The following is a 25,117-nucleotide window of genomic DNA, read 5'->3' as shown; positions in this document are numbered from 1 at the left end:
TCTCTGCTTCTCCTCAACCATCTTTCTTTCTTCTACTTCTCCGTCCTCCTCCTCCTCCGCACCCTGAAGGACCACTCTGTGTCCAGGCCCCCCCTCAGACACGCCGACCTTCACTCCTCCTCCCTCCTCCGTCGCCCCAGCACTTCCTCTCTGCACCTTCCTTCCTCCCCCTCCTTCACTACAGATCACTCCTACCTCCACCACCTCCACCACCAGCCCCGACACCTCGGCCCCTCAGCTCCTGCACCTCCTCCACAGCACCCCCCCTTGCAGACATCACGGCCCCCGAGCTCAGGCCTCTCCTCCAGGGGACACTCAGGTAACCTGCTGGCCCTCCACCTCCACCATCACCTCCACCAGCACCTCCATAAGCACAGCTCTGCTGCTGAAGGTGGATCAGTAAACTAAAGCTGTTTGTGTGTCTGCGACGAGGAGACGCCTCCTCCGAGCCCTGCAGGTGTCTGTAGACCAGCTGTGTGAAACAAAGACATTTACTGCAGTACTGCAGTACTGCAGTGAAGTACAGTGTACTGCTGTCTGTTCCTTCACTTGTTTGTGTTCACATTCATTTCAGTCTAAATATTTCATTCAACGTTTGATTTAGTCTGTCTTATAAAAGTCTTTGACCTTTGACCTCTGAGGCTCTGAATCATTCTCCTCATCTGGACCAGAGAGGAGGCGTCGGGCAAATCACGTCTCTTATTGGTCCTTTTAACAAGTCAGGCTTCAGGACATGTTTCTGATTGGCTCAGTCAGTCAGTCTGTTTAGTTTCTTTGCATTTTGTTCTAATTTTTTTTTTCCTCCTCCTCCTCCCCCTCCTCCTCCTCCCCCCTCCCCCCCCAGGACCTGGACCAAGCGTCCAGCAGCAGTTTCTGGTTGTGTCTGACAGGCATCAAGCTCTCTCAGGTCAAAGCCTCCACAGCGTCGCGCTGAATTACGGCACTCTGCCCCGGGCTCCTCGTCGAGCCCCGCCTCCCTCCTCCTCTTCCTCCTCCCTCCCCAGGCCCAGAGCCGGCTCCTGTCCTGCCCCCCCACCGGCTCCACAGAGCCTCTACGCCACCCTGGCCCACCCTCGCCGCTCTGCCAACAACACCACCGCCAACGGTCACTACCGGCAACCATCGCTGCCCGGTAAGGTCAACGGGTCGGCCCACTACGCTCCGCACCACCTGCGGGCGTCAGGGGAGGGCCCCCCCCAGCCGCTCCGTCTGGACGTGCCCCCCGAGAGCGACTGGAGACGCGATGCAGACTACAGGACTGTCCAGCCCAGCTCCTCCTGGGACCCCCGCCCGGCTCGCCACCACCAGCCCCTCCAGAGGACCAGCTCATACCAGCCGCCCCCGGCCCGGCCCCGCAGGGACCCCCAGCTCTGCTCGCTGTGCCAGCAGGTTCCCGCCGAGCCGTCGCGCCCCTACTGCCCGTCCTGCGGCGCTTACGTGGCTCGCTTCCGCCCGACCAGCTGATCGGCCCGAGGCGGACGCCACCGCAGACGAGTCGTATTCCAGACGGATCCAAGCGGACGAGCGAGCTTCCTCTTTGTTCTTAAAATGTGCCAACACGTCTTCAGATCCACCATAACAGTCGACCAACCTGCTGTCGATGAAACCACGCCCACTTCCTGCGTTGACAGCCTTGACGGTGGCGCTCCTTCAGCTGCTGTCATGGCAACAAGTTGAATCGACTGCAGTCCACACAGTCAGGAGACAGCTCATCAGCTAATAACAGGAAATTCATCGAATTCAGGCACCAATCGCATGTGGGCGTGGTTTCATATAAAGCGTGTCGCAGCTCTTCGGCGTCACGTTGGTGGATGCGTCGCTCTGGAATACAGCTCTTCGATTGGCCTCGTGGTCTTCAGCTTCTTCTTCAGCTTACCTTCCTGCAGACGGCGGCGTCTGCGTCCATGTTTGCTCCCGCCGTCTCGCCCGGCGCTCCTCACTCCAGACGCCACCACGAGGCCACAACAACAAACAGAATCACACAGACGGATCTCCGACATACAGTCTATGAATGTCTGCTGGATTTAAGCACATTAAGGTTTCTAATGGAGACGAAGCACCGTGAGACGACCGTGAGACGACCGTGAGACGACCGTGAGACGACCGTGAGACGAAGGCCGGCGGACAGAAGCGAAGCGGCGTCGACGGCGTGACGACGGCTGCTGTCTGCTGAACTCTGCTGTTTGATCAGAATCTGAGAAACAATGACTCATCAATAATCAGGTTTTTGTCTTCATCCACTTGGTGTCAGATTATTGATCAGCAGGTTTATTGATCAGAAGAAACAAACGTGATCACTGCCGCTGATGAGAAATCACCTGCAGCTCGTTTCATAGTCGATCAGGCCTTCAGGCTTCGGGCTGACGCTCGAACAAACATCTGAAGACGTCCGACTGTTGTTTTCTGACATTTTATGAACCATGAATGAAAATATTCAGCAGCTCTGATGAGAAACGTTTGTTTGAACCTTCAGTCGATTCTCTCTGACTGAATGTTTCTGTACAAACTGAGAAATCATCCTCAGAATAATATTTACTGAGCTTCAGACGAACAAACTTGATTTTCACATATTGTCCATAGTTACTAACTCACGCTCAGTTTCATTTAAAGGTTCTTCACATTTCCTGTAATTGATGAAGAGCGTGATGGATCCATCAGAAGAAATAACTCCCGCCACGTCTCACATTCCTGATTAATCTGTTGTTTTATGTTCATTCAGTCTTAAAATGTCAGAAAATGTCCATCAGTGCTGATTTTACCTGAACCAACAGTCAAAAACACCAAGTCACGAGTCTGATCGATGCCCAGAATCGATCAGCCGCCTCGGCTCCAGCGCTGAGCGTGACACCAGGTGGAGGAGAGGCGGCCAGGTACAGGTGGAGGTACTTCAGGTGACGACCGGTCTGTCGGTTTTTGGGATGTTTTGATGCAGAGTGAAGCTGAACAGACGGCAGCTGAATCTAAACAGGAAGTAGAAAAGGAGCTTTTGTGCTCTTTGAATATAAATCTCTTCTTCTTACTCTATTTATTTTTGTAGGCTGTCAGACTGAGTTGTGCGTAGATTAACTGAACTGCTCTACCTGCCTAACCTGAATATACTCGACTATAGACCTGATCTAATTTTCTAAAGGTAGTTAGTCGCCTTGTTTGGGATGTGGAGCCTCTTATATTGTACACGAGGCTGATTTGTGTCTTTTCAGAGCGCGTTAGATTAATAACTAAAGCTTTTCTTTGAACAGAGTTGCAGCTAATATTTAGCATGATGTTTTCAGACGTATTCTAGCCTTGAGAGAATCACTTTGGTGTACATTTCCTGTCATCATGATATATGCAGATCTTTTTTAGTGCACTTCAAGTGTCGACAGTAGATTTCTTTCTCGTGCTTGTTGCTGGTTTCTTTTGGCGTCGCTCCCGTCGTTCAGGGGAAGCTTCTCGTGACATTTAGGAGCTTGTTTTTGTGCTGTAGATGATGAAGGAGCGCCTCACAACCTGAATGCTGTTTGAGAGCAGACTGATGGACTTCTGTCCATCTGTCCGACTGCCAGGAACCCAGTGCTGACCCTAAAACAACAAACCCAGGTCTGGTCTGACGGCAAACATCCATTCTGAATCCTCAGCCGCCGTTCTTCTTTATTGATTCTCAGCTCTGTCGCTCACGCTGAGGCCTCAAACGCCTCACCTGTGCAGCTCTTTCAGAATAAAGTCCACATTTCATTTGAGGCTTGGTGCAGAGTCAGACCAGACCTGAGCTCAGAACGGTGACGATGCATCAGAAAGTGTCAATAATTCACATGAAGAGAGGTTATTTTTTCACCATGTCGAAGTTGTTTTGGCTTTTTGCTTCGCCAGATTTTATTTTGTTGATTTTGGTATATTTTTGATGCTTATTTTTCTACACTGTAGACTTAACAGAGATGATAAGATGATTAAAATGTTTAAAGGAAAAGTTGACCGCGTCTTCCAAGTCGTCTTTACACACACACACACACACACACACACACACACACACACACACGCTGGACTGGAGTAGAGGTCTGCTGGTCTGCTCAGGACCATACCCTGACATATGGTCCCTACAGAAGCAGGTCTCCACCCTCTGGTCCTGAGCCAGCTCCGTCAGGACTGAACAGGAAGTGGCTTTTTTTTCTGTTCCTGTTTTCCCTCCCAGCTGGAGGTCCTGGTCCTCCGCCCTCACACGAAGCTGCTGAGCACAAAAGTAACGAGGAGGAGGAGGAGAAGAAGGCAATGTTACGAAATACATCAATTATTTGATATTATAATAAACTCATCATAAATCTAAATACCCTTCAGTTCATATAGTTCTGTTACGTAAATACGATTTAAAAAATCAATAAATAATGAAATAAAAGTGGTCGGGAGCATCATGAATGATCATCAATATCACTAACTGAAAGTATGAAAAGCACTGATTGAAAACTAATGACAAATAAGAATAACAAAGAAAATAGTAATACTTACTGTTATTCCTGATTAACTGAATGAAAGTAGAAACAGAAAGGAAGCAAAGTTTGAAGGTGAGTGTGATTAACATGAAAATATTAATACTTATGGGAGTGTATGTATTCAAATCAGGTTGATTTATTGACGATCAGTTTGATCTCTTCATCTATCAGTTCTTCCAGTGTTCTATTCAATTTCCAGTTTAAAAATAGTCTGTGATCCTGATTGGTCGATTGTGGGTTAAAGGGTGTGTGTCAGCTGATCGGTCTGGAATGATCAATCGGGATAACGATGATTGGTGATGTGATTCCTGATCTCCACACGGTGGCGCTCTGCCGCTGAAGCTGCTCTTCACCACCATCGTTCTGCCTCGTCAGCAGCCTGAAATGGATGAACTGAACACCTGTGGCAGGTGAGCAGATGAACATGAGAAGCAGAGCGACAGCACCTGCGTTCACGGCCTCTGTGTGTTGATCAGGATCATTTAGCTGCTCAGGTTAATGTTCTAGGCAGGATGGTGGAAGACAAGCAGACTCACCTGAACCACAGCAGACAGGTGAGTCAGATTACCATCATTAACTTCAATGTTGGTAATGAAGAAGAAATCAGGTTAATCTGCATTTTAGCTCCATCTTTGCTGCATCCCACCACCTGAATGTCTACTTTATGTTATTATATACATGTGTGTAAGAAAGTCCTGGTCCTGGTCCTGGTCCTGGTCCTGGTCCTGGTCCTGGTCCTGGTCTGTGACGTTTGTTAACATGTCAGAAAAACAGTGAAACTAACTTCTGAATCAGGAGGAAACAAGGTCGTGACATCACACAGCAACATCTGGAGATAAAAACTTTTTATTAAGTTACAGGTGGAGACAGTTCATAGAGGAATGATCTGCTCTCAGTTACAGAAACACATCCTGGATCAGTTTACAGCACAGTGCTGCTCCTTCACATAAATATAAACGGCTCTGTCTGTTGTTATGGAATTATATCACAGACAGGTGACTTTACATAAAGGAAATATTTGTATGTAAAGTGAAAGTTCCCTTAAAAAACTCTGACGTTCAGCTCAGATTTACACGTGTTTGCTGATCTAAAGACACTTTTTACCTGCTCAAACAGAAACTGGTTGGCTGCAGCTGATCTGTGGTCAGTTCTTTTCTCTGGTCATTAATCAGGACTTAAAGTGACATCACTGGCACATCTGCCAATCAGAGTTAAGTGCGACAGTCAAACAGATCAAATACTCATGATGAAAGCAATGAGCTCACTAAGCAGAGCAAAGCATTATGGGTCAGATCCCCAGAGCAGCAGTCTATATTTTCATGGTAACTGGGACATGGTTAGCCTAGCTTAGCATAAAGGCTGGAGGCAGGGGGAAACTGCTAGCCTGTCCAGCTTCCAGCACCTCTGACGGTCTCTGATGAACATGTTCAATCTGGTTTGTTTAATCTGTTTTAACAGGAATATAAAAACCTCAGTTTGTGGTTTTCATCTGGTTTTAGGGCAGATGAATACGTTGTTGTTTAGCAGTTCCAGCATGTGTAACTTTTCTCAAAACCGCAGTGAACAGGTTAAGTAAACGAGGCGCCGGTTAATCACTGAGCTTTAAACGTGTTGATTAGTGAGTTTTTGACCTGTGAGGGGGGTCGGGCTAGCTGCTTCCGCCGGCTTCTAGTCTTTATGCTAAGCTAAGCTAACAACACCCTGCCTCCAGCTCCACACTGAGCACAAAGACACAGAAACAAGGAAAACACCTCTTCACTTGAAGTTAGCACAGCTGGAAGACGAGTTTCAGTTTGTTTTTGAAATTTCCATCAGGCTTCTTCTCGCTGAAAAGTTGGAGTTCTGGTTCTCGAGATTTCAGCCTGAGACGTTTGTGGAGCTCAAACTCTGATCTGCAGTCGACAGATTCATCAACACTGACTGGTGGTTTAAGGGTTGAGGGTTTGATTCCCTCTGATTGGAGTAAAGCCTCCATCAACTGGAATTCAGGAAACGTTAAATTCTCATTTCGAATGTGTTTGAAAACAATTTCTGACTCCAGCTGTCAGCTGATTGGTCCACGGCGCCCTCAGGTGGCCCGGTGGAGCAACAGCACAGTGAACACATTGTCCTCTGACTCCACCCACTCTCCTTCCTTCAGTTCCAGCCCCACCTCCTCCCCCTCATGGAGCGGCAGGAGGCCCACAGCAGTGATTGGCCCCGCCTCTGGCACCTCCTGTTGGTGTAGAGATACCAGAGCCACACCCGCCCCCCTCCTGAGGACCACGTGGACGGGACCAGGTCTCAGGTCCAAGGTGAGGACAAACAGGTAGATGCCATTCCCCGGAGAGGTGAAGGTGCCCGTGTCGGAGTAAAACTGACCCCGGTTCAAAGATGCTTCTAACATGATGACGCCGTTTGAGACGCTCAGAGGAGATCCAGCTACAAGGAGCAGAGGGTCTTCTGATAGGCTGGATGGGACAGGAACAACACCTGTGGAGAAGAGGAGGGTCAGGAGTGTGGACAAGGTGAACCACATGAGCCTCATGCAACAACAGATTTGTTCCTGGTGGAAATGTTTAACATTTTTGGACGGATGCTTTTCTATGAGACGGTGCACGTTGAAACGAATGAACTGTGAGAGGTTTGAACAGTGGGAGAGTTTAGTGAACCTGACGTACAAACAAACCTGACAGAACAAGCTAGAGACGTCTGGGTCCATCGAGTCCACGCTCACCTGATGAATCCCTCCGGCTCCGACGGTTTCCTCCTCTTCCTGACACCTCCCTCACTCCTCCTCTCTTCTTCTCTTTCTTCCCATCTCTGCTCTTCAGCAGCTGCCACAGTTTATCGAGCTCCAGCGTGGAGTCTGACGCCGCCAGCACATCAGCGTTACTGAAGACGTTCTTGAACACCCTCAGATGTTCCTCCAGGCCTCTCTTCAGCCACATCACCTCCGTCTGCAGTTTGGCCTCCATGCCAACGGGCAGCATAGAAGCATTAGAGGATTTCTCCTCCAGCTGGAGCACCTTTAGCCCCAGCTGCTCCACTGTTTTCTCCAGCTTCCACAGATCGCTGCCGTCTTCTCTGTGCTCCGGTCGCCTCCCCTCAGGGTGGAGGAGGAGCTGGCGCTCCCTGGCTGGAACTCCATCACTGCTCCTCCTCATGCTGCCAGGGAGCCAGTCATCAGGGAGGAGGTGGGAGGAGGAGGGCTGGTCAGCAGACGGTACCTCCTCTCTTCCTCCTAGGAGGAGAGAGTCAAAAGTTAGTCATAGTTTAAGAAAATGCTGAACATCCATCAGTAACTGTAGTTTCTCACAGCTGCCACTAGATGCTACTAAAGAGCTACATTTAAATGTGCCTTGCATACCTGGCCTGCTGCTCAGCAGGGACGTGATGCTCAGGTTGTGTCCTCTCAGCTGCTCCTGCAGCTGCCCCAGCTGCTCCTTCAGGGCCGGGATGGAGTGGGCCTCCTGGTCCTGGACGGGCCACTCCAGGAACTCCAGCACCTCCTCCCCCAGGAGCAGCTCCAGCACGTCACTGTGTCGGATGACGTCTTTGAGCAGAGAGGTGAAGGAGGCGGACAGGTGTTGCATGTCCTCCACCAGCTTTCTGCCTGCCTCCTTCAGGTCGGAGACTTCGGCCAGACAGACCTTCACGGAGCTGCTCAGCTGGGTCAGGCTGTGTTCCAGAGTCCTGGTCCTGGTTTGCTCCGAGGCCAGAGACTCCTTCACCTGCAGGGGAGTTAATAGAAGTTAAGATATTAAGTTAATACCTACATTTTTCTTATCGTCAATATACTGAGACTCACAACAAAAACATGCTAGTCTATCTCTAAATGCTGCCTGACTTCCTGTCTGTGGCTCTCAGCTCTCATTGGTTCTCTCTATCATCTGTTCGCAGTTTCTCATTTCCTTTTTTATGTTGTTGAACAATGAGAGCAGCCGACCCGACTTCCCCTCAGGGATCGATGAATCTTCTGATCCTGATTGGTCTGATTGCTCTGATGGGAAACATTTGTGTTTGTTCAGTTCATTTATCCTTCAGGTCTTTTTCACTGGGGCCATTAAATTCTACACATTGACTTTCACAGTGGTTTAAAATAAACTTTTTTACAAAAATTACTGAAGCTGATGAGGCCAAACATGTTTTGGAATCAGGGAATCATAACTCAGGGTCTCTTTCTAACTTCAGCCTTTCAGTTTACTCAGTTTTGGTTTTTCCAGCCCCTCTCAGATATGACGGACGGTCCCTGAATGTGTCGCTCAGTCGGAGACTTTGTTAAAGGGCTTTAGTTTTCTCACCTCCTGGAGGCCTCGTTGCAGCACCTCCACTGCTGGCTCCCAGTCACTGGCCCCGCCCCACTGTCCAGCTCCTCCCTCACTGATGTCATCCAGGGATAGTCGGTTCTCATTGGCCAGCTCCGTCACGTTGGCCACGCCCCTCTCCAGGTGAGCCACGGTGGCCTTCAGCCCTTTGCAGTCGCAGTCTGTGGACGAGTTGTGCTTGTAGAGGATGGTGTACAGGTAGTCCACGTCCACGTCCATCTCCTGCAGCCGCTCGCCCTGCTGGCTGAGGTTCCCCGCCAGCTCATTCACCCGCCTCAGCACCGCCTCCTTCGCCGCCTCCACCTCCAGCCCCGTCTCCATGAACAGGATCTGACTGTTCCGGGCCGTCTGGTTGATATGCTTCCCCTCCTCCTTCAAGTCCCGCCTCAGCTGCTGGAGGGTCCCCGAGGTCACCTCCACGTCCTCCATCAGGCCGTCCACCTGCACGACGACACTTTATCTTTAACTCACCTGTTTGACTTGTCTCCTGTCCTCTTTAAAAGCTTTTAATCTGCCTCACTTCATTTGAAAAGTCGACAAAGTCAAGAGAAGTCAGCGTAAATTAGGACTTTTCTTCATTTTCACTGCTTCATTGAACCTTTACCTATAGAAAGAGTCACAATTTAAATATCTTTTTGCATTACAATTTTGTTTTTATTTGTTTGTCCACTGAGGGGCTTCTAACAGCTCCATGCTTCAGGAAGTTTCTACGTTTCCTCGCACAGTTAACGGGACTTACTCTGATCCCTCATTAATGTGTTTCGGTTCGGCCCACCTTCACCGTGTTGTTGACCACCATGTTGTCCAGGCGTTCGATGGCCTCCCAGAGTGCCGACGTGTCCGCGAGCTGTGGCGGGCCGGGGGGAGGGAGGTGAACCTCCAGCTGTCCCTCAGCGGTCTGATCCTGGTCCAGCTTCAGTTCAGTCAGTGTGGTGTTCATGGCCTGCAGGCTGACCTGGGATCAGGGACAGCGGTTAAGTGGCTGGTTGCAGCTTAACAAACATTAAATACCAGATTGTTTTTCCTTCTATCGATGTAGGAAACAGAAATGAACACTTTGAGGGGTTTTGTCTGCAGATCAGACTGAAAGTAAAACTAAGAGTCAGAAAAACAATTAAAAAACATTTTGTTATTTACGATGTTCTTTTTACTTTCTGCTAACATTTGATTAAGACTGAATAGAGTAAACGATGAATAAAAAGTGACTGATTAATAAACACTGGACAGAATCAGCTGTCCCTGTCGCCCTCTGACCTGCAGCATCTTCTGGTGGCGTTTCAGCTTCATGTCAATGTCTGTCTTAAAGATGGTCAGGTTGTAGTGCAGCATTGCATGCTGGGAGTGCAGCCTGCTTTCCATGTCCGTCCTCTGGTTCTCCATCTGCCTCTGGACTTCCCTGATGTGCTGAAACACTTCATCCAGTTTGGAGTCCAAGCGTTCTTCCGCCGCCTCGTCGAGCTCGGGGCCATCCGGGGGCTCCGCCTGCTGCTCCAGCCCCACCTGGCTGCTCTTCAGCTGGGCCACGTCACGTGCCAGGTCCCCTACCTGCTGACTCAGGTGCTCCAGCGAGCGGTTGAAGCCCTCTAGGACCGGCTGTAGCTGTGACATCACCAGGGCCATCATGTGGGGAACGGGGAGGGGGGTGGGGGCTTCTGGGTACAAGAGGTCGGCGGCATTGTGTTTATCTACAAATGAAGAAAGACACAGATTCAGATCCAGTTTGAGTTGAGGGTTGAAAACCGGTTACTAGGATTCATCTTCTGGCTAGCATGAAGGTCTGAACCAGATTTCTACATTTTCAACAGTCCCCTCTGATTCCTGGCTCTGTGGGGGCCGCCGGCTGGCTGCTCCACCCTGAAGTGGAACCAGTTTAGTTTCCAAACTGGAATATAAACAGAGCGCTGGCATCCGGCTGGAAAACAATTCAACAGGGAAACAAAAACAGCTAAAAACGGCTCAGCGCTGCCATTTCTGTCCACCGGGCTCTGAAAACACTGATGTTGATGTTTGTGGTGCGTTGAGGGTCTGTCGCAGGCTTCAGGGTCCAAACTGATCAAAGCAGCAGATTCAGTGAATGTTCAGTTTGTTTCTGTTGGTTCAGTCAACGCTGATGATGTGAAGCCAGAACACACAGTGACTGCAGGACGCCACTCCTCCAGCTGGACCTGATTCAGTCTGAGACGCCTCAGGGCTCCGTGGATCCAGCTGATCCTGCATGTTGTTATTTCTGAAGTTTCAAAGGAACCCAACTGTGCTGACGCTTCCTGCTGTCAGAAATCCAGAGCGTCAAACTGTTTCATCCATCAGGTTTCTGTCACAACTGATGTCTGAAGCATCGAGACGACTGAGAAACCTTTTTCAGCTGTGATTGGATGACTGGAGGGAGCTGCATAAAGAGCGCGGCCTGGTGCTCTCTGGGTCTTCATGTCCATCAGCAGACATCAGCGTCTTCACTTCTGAAGGTGATGAAGGTGATGACTCCTTCAGGAAAGTTCAGAGTTTGTTTTGACGTGAGGACATTTGTACAAAGTAACAACATTTTTCAGTTCTTCAAAGGGCTGTTCGAAGGTTCAGGCTTCAGAGCCGAAGTCCGCTTCACGTTCAGGCTTCAGGGCTGAGGTCCGCTTCACGTTCAGGCTTCAGGGCTGAGGTCCGCTTCACGTTCAGGCTTCAGGGCTGAGGTCCGCTTCAGGTTCAGGCTTCAGGGCTGAAGTCCACTTCAGGTTCAGGCTTCAGGCTTCAGGTTCAGCTTCAGGTTCAGACTTAAGGTTCAGGCTTCAGGGCCGAGGTCCGCTTCAGGTTCAGTTCAGAGACTGAAGAAAGTGTCATGGCAGTGAGGGTCCTCACAGGTACAGAAATACAAACACAGCGTGTGTTTGCCTCAGGTCATTGCTGTCACTCTCAGAGACAGTCCAGACACACACACACACACACACACACACACACACACACACACACACACACACACACACACACACACACACACACACACACTCTTCTCTTTCATCACAACCTGTTTTCATTACGACAAACCAAAGTCTTCCCACATGCTGCGGGGTGCTGACAGGTCAAAGGTCACGGTACAGTGGGGCCGTGCTGCGACAGGAAGTTCCAGGTCACCTCAGACTCCAGCTGCAGGGGTGAGGCGGGCGGTGCTGTGGGGGCGTTTGGAGGTTGAAATCCAACACACCCATTCAGCTGGCAGTGTTTGGTTGTAATGACTGTCAGCGTGATTTACGGAGCTGCGCTGAGTCGACTTCCTGTTCGGACAAAACAACGTCTGTGACACAACCGTGGGTCTGTTTGCTTCCTCTAACGTTTTGTTGTAAATGTCACAATTAAAAGGTAAGACGACACTTTAATGAGCCACGTGGGGAGCAGAGACAACACGGCACAGAAGAGCGAAGACATTCCTAAAGAAGCTGCCGATGCAACAATGATCTCCTGACTTGTACAAAGTTCACCCTCTGCTGCTAACACGAGCTGCTAACAGCTAATTCAGCTGTTAGTGGAGATCATTTGACAACACATAAACAACTGATAACTACAGAGTCACACCCTCTTGAGGTGGGAGAGACAGCTGTCTCGTGTCCTCAGTGTCAGACAGTAGAAACTCTTCATCCAGTCTAACGTTCAGCAGTTCAGCACGTTGGACAGACGGGCTGCTGAACTGTCGGCGTTCAGGTTTGAGGAGGACAGCTGCTGAACGAGGAGCTGAAAAAACTGCAGAATGTTCCTTTAAGGGTGATGTCATGCCGGCTGGTCGCAGGGGTCAAAGGTCAGAGAGAACAGAGCACTGTGGGAACCTGTGAGGCAGACGGTCCCCAAACAAGCTGCACACAGGACGGAGGAAGTGTGTGTGTGTGTGTGTGTGTGTGTGTGTGTGTGTGTGTGTGTGTGTGTGTGTGTGTGTGTGTGTGTGTGTGTGTGTGTGTGTGTGTGTGTGTGAGAGAGAGAGAGTGATGTAATGCACATGCTGGTCTGGTGACACAGGAGGTCCAATATAGTGTCATCTTATAGTCCACACACACACACACACACACACACACACACACAATGTATGCATGGGAGGCTGAAGAAAGAAAGGATTTCCTGTGGAGGAAGTGTGTGTGCGTGTGTTTGTGCGTGTGGTTACCGGAGGTGTCATTGCAGGAATGAAGCTCGGTGTGTGTGTGTGTGTGTGTGTGTGTGTGTGTGTGTGTGTGTGTGTGTGTGTGTGTGTGAGCGAGCTGACGTGCTCAATGTATTTTACACACGGAGCTACACACGATGACATCAGCATCCACCATCTTGGTTGAAGTCAACACCTGAGCAGGTCGACGCTTCCGTTACAGGTAACCAACGACGACGCGTATGTTCGGAATATGGCAGCCATTTTGACTTGTCACAGGTGGTTGTAAGAACTCACCTGGTTGTTGGTGTTCCTGCTGCCGGTGGGCTGGGTCGGAGGCCTTTGCGTTGTGGTCTGACGTGTGATGCGGTTTGTGGGCGTGGTCTGGGTCCAGAGCGGGGGGCGGGGTGTTGTGCTGGTCGCCGAAGGACGCCTGGTAGTCGTTCTGTTCGCGGTTTACGTGGACTCGCTGCTGCTGGATGGCTGGAACACAGAGAGGGGACAGAGCTGAAAGACGGACGGAGACATCGGACGGACTGCGGTGACGGCTTGTCCACGTGGAGCCCGTTCACACGCCACAAAAACCTGCTCACAGCCAACCGACCGGGACACGGCCGAGCCTGTACGCATGCTCGCCAGGGACAGCTGAGGGGATTGAGCGCCACCAACAGACAAAAATGTGAACAATGTCAACATTTACTGGCTTCAGAGGATGAGTCCTCTGATTTCAGTAAATAATAAAGAGAATATCTCTTGTAACATCAGCATCACAGTATTTTTACATCAGAGCTTCACTGAGCTGAACGCAGGCGGAGGGGCTGATAGGAAACAGGCTGATGTATTTGGGGATTTCTCCGCGGAGTTTCCTCAGCTTTGTTTCTCTCAGTTCATTGTTAAACTTTCAGTCAGTGACAGAATCAGAGCGACAGCAGGAACAGGGAGCTCTGTGTCAGTGACCTGCAGTCAGCGCTGAGGGCAGAAACGCACGTCTACTGCAGCTGCAACACTTGAGATTTACAGAAAAGAGCAGGAAGTCCTGCAGAGTCATCAGATCTGTTTCCATCAGCATTTCAGCTCCTCAGCAGAGACTCAAGACTGCTCTGTCTTCGTGTTTCCAGTCAGGACGTCCAGGACCTGAAGTCTGCTGAATATCTACTCAGCTCTTCAGATTCAGATGTTCCTGCTCCTCAGAGGATGAATACTAACCACTTTGGTGGCCTCCTGCTCTGTCCTGTAGCGCCACCGTGAGGTCAACATGATCAAAATGTAGCCACAGAGGAGCCAGAGGATCATAGAGACACTATTCCTGTAACATCTCTATGATATTTCTAGTGTCTGTGCGGCTGAAAACACGCCCACAGACCCATGGAGCTCTCCCATTGGTCCATCCCCCACCAGGTGTCTGCCTGCTAACTCTGAACCTGTTCCAGCAGTAAGTTTCTGACCCGTCTGGATGTGGTGGAGGTGGACACAATAACAGAAACACCCGTGTCTTGTCTGCATGCTGGTCGCGCAGAGCAGGTGATGACTCACCTCGGAGGCGTTCGCGCTGTATTTTAAGGTGTTCCTGTTATTGTGTCCAGCCTGTTTCTGCTGGGCTGCACTTCTGTTGACAATTTAATTACATCGACTTCAGCTCGCAGGAAGTCGGTTCAATCGGAGGCGTGGTGGGAGCGGACTGCACCATGTCGAGGTGTGTGTGTGTGTGTGTGTGTGTGTGTGTGTGTGTGTGTGTGTGTGTGTGTGTGTGTGTGTCGCTGCCTCTTTGTTTGTCTTTCTTTGTTAAATCAGGCCTCTAAAGGCCAAAGGTCTATTTTAGTCTGAATTCTTTCCAAAAACATTGACTGTTTTCATTCTCAGAGTCCTCAGTGCCACTCATGGTACAAATATGTCACATTATGTACACTCCATGTATCCTGCAGTACTGCAGTACTACACTGTGGCTGGTTTCTCTGTTGAGCTGCTTTAACTGAACTAAAACCCAGCTTTACCAAACCAGTAAACGTTCCTGTTTGTCTCCACAGGCTGCACTGACAAAGGATGTGATGTCAGCAGGAGCAGGAAGGATTGAAGCGAATGAGAGGCGGCTCCTTCAGAGCAACTGACCCTGAGAGCTGAAGCCAAGCAGATACCAGCTGATGCCTGCAGCTCTGATGGAAACAGCAAATCTTCAGCTCGAACCTCCAGAGTCGTGCTAACAGCTCCACCAGCCTGGACATCATCACAGTGGTGCTTTGAGCTAAATGCTAACATCAGCATGTTAGCATTAGCTGATTAGCAGTAAACACACAGCCCAGCTGAGGCTGATGTGAATGTTTTTACAAGGAGGCTGAGGGATGCACTGGGAGGTGGGTGGAGGCGAGGGGAGGTGGGGGTGGCCGGACCTTCCCCTGACCTGAGCTGAAGGTTTATCAAGGCCGAGCGTCACTCCGCTCTTCACAGCTTCCTCGCTTTGTTAAAGAGGCGGGATGAGTCAGACTGCTCTGACACTGGAGGATGAGGATGACTCACCTTCCTCATAACGTAAACCACTCAGTGTTCATGCAGTGAAGTCAGGTGGAGCTTAGTTTACAGGGTGTAGTCTGCAGGCCTCTGTTGTCTGCGTGGAGGTGAGCAGCGTGGTCGTACCTGCAGCTTGGAGCGTCGCTCCGGCTGTTCCAGGTCCTCCAGTCAGAGCCAAGGGTCTGGAGTCCAGCTGTGAGACAGAGACTGTCAGAGACAAACACAACGAGGTCAGACACTGGAAACACACACGTGCTCTCGGTTCTTCTTCTGTGGTTTCACACTGTGAAATATTCCGACTTTGTTTCCTTTAAAGATCGTCGTCAGGATCAAAGCGGAGAGGAAAGATTTCAGTCCGACGGCAGAAACGACGTTCAGAGACTCAGATGAAATCCGGCTTTGTTTGACTTTGAGTAAACTTTCATTGATAAACGTTCAGCTTCAGCACAAACAAAAGGACGGACTGAGGACAAAGAGGACGTCCTCCTCCAGACGTGTGGTAAACATTGCACTTTCCCACGCACGCACGCGCACACACACACACACACACACACACACACACTCTTCCTGTGACCAGCGTGGACCATCATGACTACCTTGTTGCCATGGTAACAGTGCTGCATCTGCTGACCCACCTGTGTCCTCACAGTTGTGTCCACTGTGTCCCGGACAGCAGTCCCACAGCAGAGTGGTGTAGGTCTTCTGCTTCTGCCTGTAGACCAGCCGGGTGGGCAGCCTATACCTGCGCACGCACACACACACACACACACACACACACACACACACACACACACACACACACACACACACACAGATTTAGACACCAGGATAAAGCTCCAAACTGCAATACCAAACACAACCAGCAGGGAGACCACCGACGTGGAGCCCAGACTGGGATCAGATCAGAAGGAACCACTCACACATGGTTTTCCTCTTGAGTCACACTGAGGATCCAGACTGACCCTGAGTCTGTTTCCTGGATGAGGCTCCAGCGTTGCAGAGCTTCACGAGCGCAAACAGTTTGAAGAAAATGAAAACAAGAAAATGTGGAAAATCTAATTTACAGGTAATGAGGTTTTTACAGGATGTTGTGACTCTGGATCAGCTTTCAGGAGGCGTTCCAGCTTCTCAGTTTGGTGGTTTTATTAATGTTCCTGTCAGCAGAGTCCAGCTGATCCAGACTAACACGACCTCCTCTGTGTTTTCAGGCCGCCGCTGCTCGACCTTTGAACTGCTGAGCATTAAAAATGACAGAAAACGACTTTCTGCTGCTCGTTGCCTTCAACATCCTCTCACATCTCACACATTAACAAATTCTGTGATGAGGAAACTCTCACAGAACCCGACAGACCATGAAGAGCTCGCAGGCTACCTGGAACTCCACAAAAACCAGAGTAATAGATTACAATCCTATCCGTGATTACAAACGGACTCTGTCAATAAAACTGAACCTGATCACTTGTCAATGACGCCTCATCACAGACGGACAGAAGAGGCTGCGTCTCTTTATGTCTCGTCTCACAGTGACCATTTATTCTCATGAGGGTTTGAATCTTAAAGATACTCAATGATAGAGATGTACTCAAGTACTGTACTGCAATATTCTACTGCATTACTGTACTGCAATACTGTATTTCAATCACTTAACAACATGAGCTCCACCTCAACCAACTTCAGCAGTAACATCCTGCTTTGACATGAATGCTGCTGTGCGGTACGACTGCCGTGTATTAGTATTGTGTATTAGTACTGTTGTGTACTCACATGACCTGCTGACAGTCGGGCGTCCCATTCGGACAAGGATTCTGAGACTTGATGGTGTACCTCTCTGTTCCACACGCCTCAGCAACGGTAAACACACGCGTGTGCACGAAGGCACACAAGTTCCTGCACAACACACACACACACACACACACACACACACACACACACACACACACACACACACACACAGGGTCAGGATCATTGAGAGTCTTTCAACGCTGCTCAGTTTCTTTGTAGTTTGCTTTTGACTCCTTCCTGTTTGGGGTCAGAGGTCAAGCAATGTGTCTCCTCCTCAGTGACCACCAACACCTAACTGAAAGGAACAGTTTGACATTTTTGACGTGTGTGTGTGTGTGTGTGTGTGTGTGTGTGTGTGTGTGTGTGTACTTACTGATGTTATTTAAAAACAGCTAAAGTTGTTTATTTGCCATTAATTTCTTAAAAACATTTTCATCATTTTCTTCTTGTCAGCTGTGTCCTGTGCTGACCTTCCTCTCCATTAACAGTCTCTGAGGCTCAAGGAGGAGGAGGAGGAACTGAACTCAGAGGGTTTCCTGCCCTCTGGAACAGATCCCAGGACAGTTTTCACTGGATCGCTGATGCGCTGGAGGTGAATGTTAGCATCGTTAGCTGTGCAGACGTTAAAAACAAAGCAGCGTTAAACAGCAGCGTGCTGACGGCGCTCATTCAGCTGCATCCAGTCTCTGCTGCAGTGCTTTGGTGTCCCGTCCTCTCACCTCCAGCCCCCCACCCCCCCACCCCGCGGCGTGTTGGTGTGTGTGTTTACTGCGATGTTGATGTTGGACTGATTGTCTCTTCACTTCCTGACAGAGTTCAGCTCCACTCTCTGTTTCACAATCACTGCTGTGTTTCTGGAGACGTCAGCCGTTATCTGAGCTTCCACTAACAGAGCGGTGACCTCTTCACATTCTGCTGATGTTTGCTCAGTTTTTAATGCTTTAAACTGAAGTTCTGACCAAAAACAAACCAAAACGTTAATCCTGATAACGATTTGTGGTGTGATTTCTTGTTTCTGCAGAGAAATGTGGTAAACATGTTTCACAGTAATAGAATTCACTGTTTCTCCATGTGAACAAACTCGCCCTGCGTCTCTTCCTCTGATGTCATTTCCTGTGGAGAGCTGTGACATCACTGAGGGTCATCAGTGGAGGAACAAACACACACACACACATATACAAACACAAACTCAGGGAGGTGTGGACAGGAAGTCCCACCTCATCCTGAGCTGCTGTTACACATGTTTAATCTGCACACACACACACAAACACACACACAGTAATTACTGATTCACATTCAAAAGCCGTTTCTCACAGTCTAAGCTGACGTCTTCAAAGAGTCCAAAACCCAAAGATGTTCAGTTTACGGATGTTTAAGGATAAAAGCTTCAGATTCTGACGTTTGAGAAGCACCACGTGTGAATAATTTCATTTCATTCATTGTCATTATAAAAACAACATGTGTGTTTCTGCTGTGTAAACCTGCAGGATGTGAACCTGGCCTCTGGTGTCTCTGTGGTCCAGACCACGTCCAGAGCCGACGGGACGTTTAAGGATTCGATCTTCATTCGAACTTCGATCTTCACCCTCTTTCTGCTCGTCATCGTTCAGCCTGAGAAAAACATTTCTGAATCATCAGTTTATCAGCCAGTTTCCTGATGAAGATTTGGCACATTCAGGACTCCTCCTCCTCCTGCTCCTCCTCCTCCTCCTCCTCCTCCTCCTGCTCCTCTTCCTCTTCCTCCTCCTTCAACATGTTCAGAGATGAGAACAAAACTGAACGATGAAGTTTATGTTGGATCACTGAGAGCAGAAGATGATGTTTAATTCATTCCAGGAAATACTTTCGTGATGACTGGTTGTAATTTCCTGAAATTCAGGATGTCGCCTACATTTCCCAGAATCCATTGAGAAACTCCAGAGACCCTGCTTGAAGTTCTCTTGAATTCAGCAGAAAAGTCAGAAATGAAGAAACAAACAGTCGCGAACACGTTTGATCCTGACAATAAATCAGCGGATCAGAGGAAAAAGCAGCTGGTCGTCCATGGTCACATCACCCCCCTTCACAGGACAAAGACCCCAGACCAGAATCATTGCAGACGAGTTGTCTCATTTCTCTGTTTTTAACAGGATCCACAAACGGTGTCAGACGTGTCAGACTGGAGAGACGTAACCTTGCAAACGAGAGCGAGTGGGATTTCCCTCCTTTCCAACACAAACATTCAGTCATTTGGTTTCATTTTGGGCCGTCAGTCATTCTGTTAGAGGAGGCGCCGCTTTGCTGTGGACCACGAATCGTCAAACCTGAAGACATGTCTCCTCTGTGTGGGACAGCTGCGATGTGTCACAGCGGAAAACAAGCTGCAGGGTCTCTGCTGCAGGTCCAAGAGCTCAGGTTCAGGTCTGAAAGGTGTTTGTGAACCAGCCAAAGTCTGAATAATGAGACTGAAGGGGGACCGAACACAGAGCGAAGGACTAGAGGCGTCGCAATAACACAGAGGAGGTCTCTGTCTGTCCTGAAGGTGGCGCCAGAGGAGGAGATCCCAGAGTCCATTAAGATCTGAAGGGTTCGTCCTCCGGAGAGCACAAATATCTGCAGTGGCCAAGCGGTTAGTTCACAGACAGCAGGAGAGTCGAGCGTCTGTGGTTAGTTCACAGACAGCAGGAGAGTCGAGCGTCTGTGGTTAGTTCACAGACAGCGGGACGTTGAGCATCTGCGGTTAGTTCACAGACAGCAGTCTGTCGTCCTTTCATCTGGCAGCTGCATGTCTCGGCCTCCTGATAACGGCTGAATGAGCAGTGAGCGATGCCTTCATGGTCACATTATCTGCCGCTCGGCTCTCTTTGATGTGAATCTGCTCACTGAGCGTCTTCTTGAGCTTCTGCTCAGGCGGCCTGAGCTCCGAGCGCCGGGACGTCCAGTCTGAATTCTGACTCCGATAAGACTTCAGTCACAAGACCAGCAGCAGGTCAAACAGCCGAGAAGGTTAAAGGTCACAGCACAAGACCGAAGAACAAATCTTCCTCTCAGCCTGAGAGACCACCATGATGGAGGGAGACAGGAAGGCTTCAAAATAAGAGCGTATACTGTAGCTAAAGCTTCTTTAAGTTCCTCTCAGGGAACAACAAACCTTCAGCTCCACTTCGTTACTCACACGCTTAAAGCGGCTCTGTGTCATCACAGTGGAGTTAAACTCTGAGTCTCAAACTCAGATCAGATATTCATTCACGTCATTTCTCACCTGCAGTGTTTTCAGAAACGTGCTTTAATGAACTGTTTTGTAAAATGAGGACGTTTGTGAGCAGGCTGCCGTAACTCGACACCGGAGGAGCTAAAGCCAAACACGGCCTGACTGGCAGCTCGCCGCCCACCAGCAGGAAAACCAGTTTGTCTCTGCACTCTCTGCAGCACCAGTATCAGAGGTATTTCTACTGCACAGACAGCCAAAATACTTCTTAACTACCTGCTGACCTCAGACTGCTGAAGCCTCCAGTGATAACGCAGAGGTTAAAAAAACCTGGAAAGCTGCTCTCGATTAAACACCACGGCAGCACAAAGAGTTCAGTTTGTGAACGATGTGATTAAAGCAGTTTTGAGTGGGGGGGGGGGGGGCAGCAGGGGTCTGTGAGCTAATGGAGGGTTGTTTTGTTAAGAGGCCTGAGGGATGATGTTATCAGGGGCTCTGTGGACGCTCCTGCTGCCTAATGTATGGATGTGGGTCAGAACAGTGACGGAGGCCTGTATGAGCCCGCTGTAAAAAATGTCACCAGATATTTAATCCCTTTATTTAGTCTGTGACACATCTCAGAGCTTGAAACCAAGTTTTAAAAGTGTTCCTAAAACAAGCATCCAAATGTCAAACTGCAGCAGATCAATGACGAGGTCCTGCTGGCAGTGTAATGGAATCATCCACAGGTGTTATCCCGTCCAATCAGGTCACATAGGTACAGCACGACATGAGGTCTGACACGACGAAGGTTGTCAATGCGAGACAGAGGTGGACTCGAGGGACAGTTTGTTGCCTAAATTTCAAGAAAATTCTTCTCCCTTTAAGGGACGAAGAAGGTGATTATTGAGGTTACTTCCACATGCTGACGGCATGAGGTGAAGACAGACAGACAGACAGACAGACAGACAGACAGACAGACAGACAGACAGACAGACAGACAGACAGACAGACAGAGACATTAGTGTCCTGCTGCTGCAGTTAAACTTTGCTTTCTGTTCAGTGTGAAACCTGTGACCGCGGCCCAGACTAATACCTGGAGGACAAACACAAAGAGGACACCTGCAGCCTGCCAGAGACTCAGAAATTCATACAAGTAATGTACAGCGTGTGTGTGTGTGTGTGTGTGTGTGTGTGTGTGTGTGTGTGTGTGTGTGTGTGTGTGTGTGTGTGTGTGTGTGTGTGTGTGTCAGTGTCAGCAGCCTGGGTGGTATCAGCCCATTATAAGCATGCTGGCAGTCAAAACATTTAAACTCTCCCTGCTCGGTACTTTGGCATTTGGCGTGACTCATGTATGTGTGTGTGTGTGTGTGTGTGTGTGTGTGTGCGTGTGTGTGTGTGTGTGTGTGTGTGTGTGTGTGTGTGTGTGTGCGTGCGTGCGTGCGTGTGTGTGTGTGTGTGTGCGCGTGTGTGTGTGTGTGTGTGTGTGTGTGTGTGTGTGTGTACTTGGGCTTGCACTTGATTGATATTTTAGAATTTAAGGAGCCAGTTTGAGGGTTTGGTCTCACTGAATCTGTCCAGTAAAGAAGCTTCAAGCATCGTGTGTGTGTGTGTGTGTGTGTGTGTGTGTGTGTGTGTGTGTGTGTGTGTGTGTGTGTGTGTGTGAGGTCTGCAGAGGAGAATGTGTTGACACAGTTTACTATGAAGTGAAAGTGAATTTGCTCTCTTGTACGTGCGCTCGCTCAGAACATGAAATAACTTATTTATAATGACCTTTTCTAAACTTTGTGTGTAAGCTCAGCAAGTCCAGATTAGATGACACATAGGCTTTGCTCAGGATGTAAAGACTCTGGTCTGAGCAGGAAGTGACAGAGGAAAACGCTGATGGGAGTTTTCCCGCCTCATGAGAAGCTAAACATCAAACTCACAACATGAAGTCGCTCGCAAGCTTTCAAACAAACAACAAAACCTATTCAACAACCCGCAACACTGCACCACAGTCAACACAAGCTGCTTCAGCTGCTTTATATACAGTTAGTTTAGTCCGACCCCTTGATTGGGCCCCTCCGAGGGGTCACCACATCAATCTGAGGGGTCGTCACATGATTAATGGGGAAAAAGAAGAAACAAAGTTTTGATGCACAAACCTGTTTTCACTTTCTGGACTTTTCTCTCATCTTTGAGTTTTTGCTGGAATATTGAATAATTTGACTTCTCTGAGCCTCAAACAGTTAATAAATGAAACCATGTGAGAAGTTCAGACGAGAAAATGTCTCATCAGTGGAGCTCATTACAAATCAGAGACGTCTGCTGCAAGAGGTCCAAACCTGAAAATGAACAATCCAACGTCGATTTTAAGATTATTATGTTTGCAAGAATGAAATCCACACGGTGGAGTGAGGAGGGAAATCCCTCATCATTCCTGTCAGTATGTGGTTATTCCAGACAGGAACGATGGACAGGACCACTGAAATAAGCTGAAATAAGGCAGAATTGACTTGAACTGCAAAGCTGGATTTACTGAACAGATTTTTAATATATATAAAAAATATGTCTGACAGTTATTTTTTATTTCATTCACATCTCTGTGAATCGATTTATTAAAATAATGAAAAACACTTTGAAAACTGACCTTAGACAGCATGCGTTTACTGTACGTCAGCTGTCCATCAGTTATTGATTAATATCTGTCAGTCGACTAATCAATTGTCCCCCAGCTCTCCTCAGTAAACTTGCTCTAATGGGATTCAGTCGAAAGCACAGAGAAAAGGAAGTAAGTGAGCCTTGAGCTGACTCACCCGATTCGGGCTGGGTGGTTCCCTCCCGGTGGGGGGGTCCCTGTCACCCCAGGGTGAAGCCTGTTGAGGTAAGGGAGGAACACTGATCCTCCCCCTCCAGGTGCTGCTCTTCCTCCCCGCTCCTCCTCCTCCATCTCCACCTCAGGGTCTCGTGCTCTCACCTCACAGTGAGCGTTCACCAGTAAGCCCAGTGCCAGCACCAGTTTTCCCACTGCTGTCATGTCTGCTCGCGTCCACATTACTGAGTGGAGGCTCACACGACCACCAGCTGCCTTTAAACAGCTGGAGGAGAGAGAGGAGAGGGGAGGAGGGAGGAGGCCACACCTCCTGCTTCCTCTGCTGGCAGAGTGTTTGTGACCCTCTCCGTGTGGGGTGGAGGGGACGTCCATCCAGTCGCTGCGGAGACTTTTCAGTCCAACAGATGAGTTTGTCCTCTTCCCTCAGCTGCTAGCCTGCTAGCATGGCTAAAAACAAACAATGAATGAGTGACGGCAGCTTCCACGATTCAAGTCTAAAGATCACTGAGTGACGGGTTTCCATCAACAAGCATCACAAATTTTAACCAATCTGAATGAATGCTTGTTTCCATCCATCAGAGATTAATCAGAGTTCGTTCAGCAGGTGGCGACGGCTCTCCTGTCGGTGTGATTATGCCACTGCAGAAGAAGAAGAAGCACAAAACGCAATTAAATAAGCGTCAAACCTCAAACGATGTAGAAAACATGACATTTCTGTTGGTTTCATGTGTTCATCTGATCGCTCCTCAGATCTGATGTCTCTTCAGTGTCCTCGTCTCTTCAGTGGACGTTAAACTTCACGTACGTCATCGTTTATTCACCGAGTCTGTTTGAGTTTGTTCTTATCGATTCCTATTTCAAGATTCTTTCTAATGTTCTGCGTTTCCTCTTGTTTTTGTAGGCATGTGAATGGAAAATGTGCACAGAAACGTTTGAATGGAGATGCAGATCTACACATCTACACATTTTTGAAGCCTCTTGGATGCAGTTTTTTTTCTGATCTGCGTGAAGCTTTTTCTTCCTCATCTGAGTTTATGTTCACGTGGTTTACGCTCCTTCTCTCCTTCTCAGTCCATTTCCTGAGGAGGTGATAAGAAAGGAGGAAATCCACTGACCTGCAGGAGAAATGACCTCCTTCCTGTCTGTGTGAGTTCCTGTTCTTCTATCTTTGTGAGGACCGCTGGGTTTTAGACCTGCGGGGTGAGGACAGTTTTTCTGGGTTAAGATTTTGGTTTTAGGGTTTAAGCAGAAGTATTTAGCATCTCAATGTAGAAAAGAAGAATTAAAAACAAAAGTTAGATTTTTTTAGGAATAGAAATGATGCACCTCACACATCCTGACTCGTGTTTTGGCACATTTTGGGGGCCGGACACCATAAAACATAAAGAAGGGACGTGACCACAACAAAAAACTGCTGCAATCAACTTTTCTTAATATAAAACCTGCTGACAGGGACCATGCTGGTGGTGAAATATCAGCCGGTTGAATAATCTCACTGTTGTGTCCCTGAAACGTGCAGGAACATTTCCTGCTTTGGCTCATGTGTGAACAGGAGCAGGATCGATATTCAGGGAATTCTGTATTCTCAGTTTCCCACCGCGAGACTGAGAAACATTTCATGGAAAATGCTGGAACTCTCTGTTTTAATGAAAGCAGCAACACTGCAGGAACAAACACGTAAAGCGTGGAGCGAGGGAGCCAATCAGAAGACTCCTCTGATGACATATTTGACTTGTTTACAGTCAGTGGATCAAGAAAAAATGTCTTGTTTCTCAAACGGACAGAACCAGCTCGTCACCGCCACCACGTATACGTACATCCAGCCTTGTCCCGTCTTCGACTTCTTCTGTTGAGTTTTATGGCAGTTAGCATCAATAACTGTTGCATTACTGCCATCTGCTGGACTGTCTGTGTATCCCAGCATTGCCATGACGTGTGTGAAAGGTTCAGGACAGACATGTGCCTGAATGT

The 25,117-nt window shown here is 48.8% G+C and overlaps 2 protein-coding genes across 3 annotated transcripts in view; one reads left to right on the top strand and one right to left on the bottom strand.

The window, feature by feature from the left end:
• Positions 1-3,951, top strand: part of usp54a (ubiquitin specific peptidase 54a) — a 25,535-nt gene extending 21,584 nt beyond the window's left edge. The window contains exons 20-21 of the mRNA XM_070977837.1: positions 70-319; positions 845-3,951. Coding sequence (XP_070833938.1) covers positions 70-319; positions 845-1,464 — 870 coding nt within the window. The 3' untranslated portion in view covers positions 1,465-3,951. The remainder of the gene's footprint in view (positions 1-69; positions 320-844) is intronic.
• Positions 3,952-5,292: 1,341 nt separating this feature from the next.
• On the bottom strand, positions 5,293-23,368 carry mmrn2a (multimerin 2a). Of its 2 annotated transcripts, none has more exons than XM_070977809.1 (11): positions 23,130-23,368; positions 17,148-17,270; positions 16,019-16,125; positions 15,510-15,590; positions 13,179-13,364; positions 10,025-10,455; positions 9,546-9,725; positions 8,747-9,211; positions 7,813-8,176; positions 7,180-7,686; positions 5,293-6,935 (listed from the first exon to the last, which is right to left on the bottom strand). In XM_070977809.1, the coding sequence occupies exons 1-11, from the start codon at positions 23,366-23,368 to the stop codon at positions 6,532-6,534; spliced, it is 3,087 nt and encodes a 1,028-aa protein (XP_070833910.1). In that variant the 3' UTR covers positions 5,293-6,531. The 2 variants fall into 2 exon arrangements, with proteins under 2 accessions (XP_070833910.1, XP_070833911.1); XM_070977810.1 differs by having other exon boundaries at positions 6,906-6,935; positions 7,132-7,686.
• Positions 23,369-25,117: the final 1,749 nt, after the last annotated feature.

The sequence above is a fragment of the Chaetodon trifascialis genome, chromosome 13 (genome assembly GCF_039877785.1).
Source record: "Chaetodon trifascialis isolate fChaTrf1 chromosome 13, fChaTrf1.hap1, whole genome shotgun sequence".
Classification (NCBI taxonomy): Eukaryota; Metazoa; Chordata; class Actinopteri; order Chaetodontiformes; family Chaetodontidae; genus Chaetodon; species Chaetodon trifascialis.
This window is presented reverse-complemented; position numbering and strand designations above follow the sequence as displayed.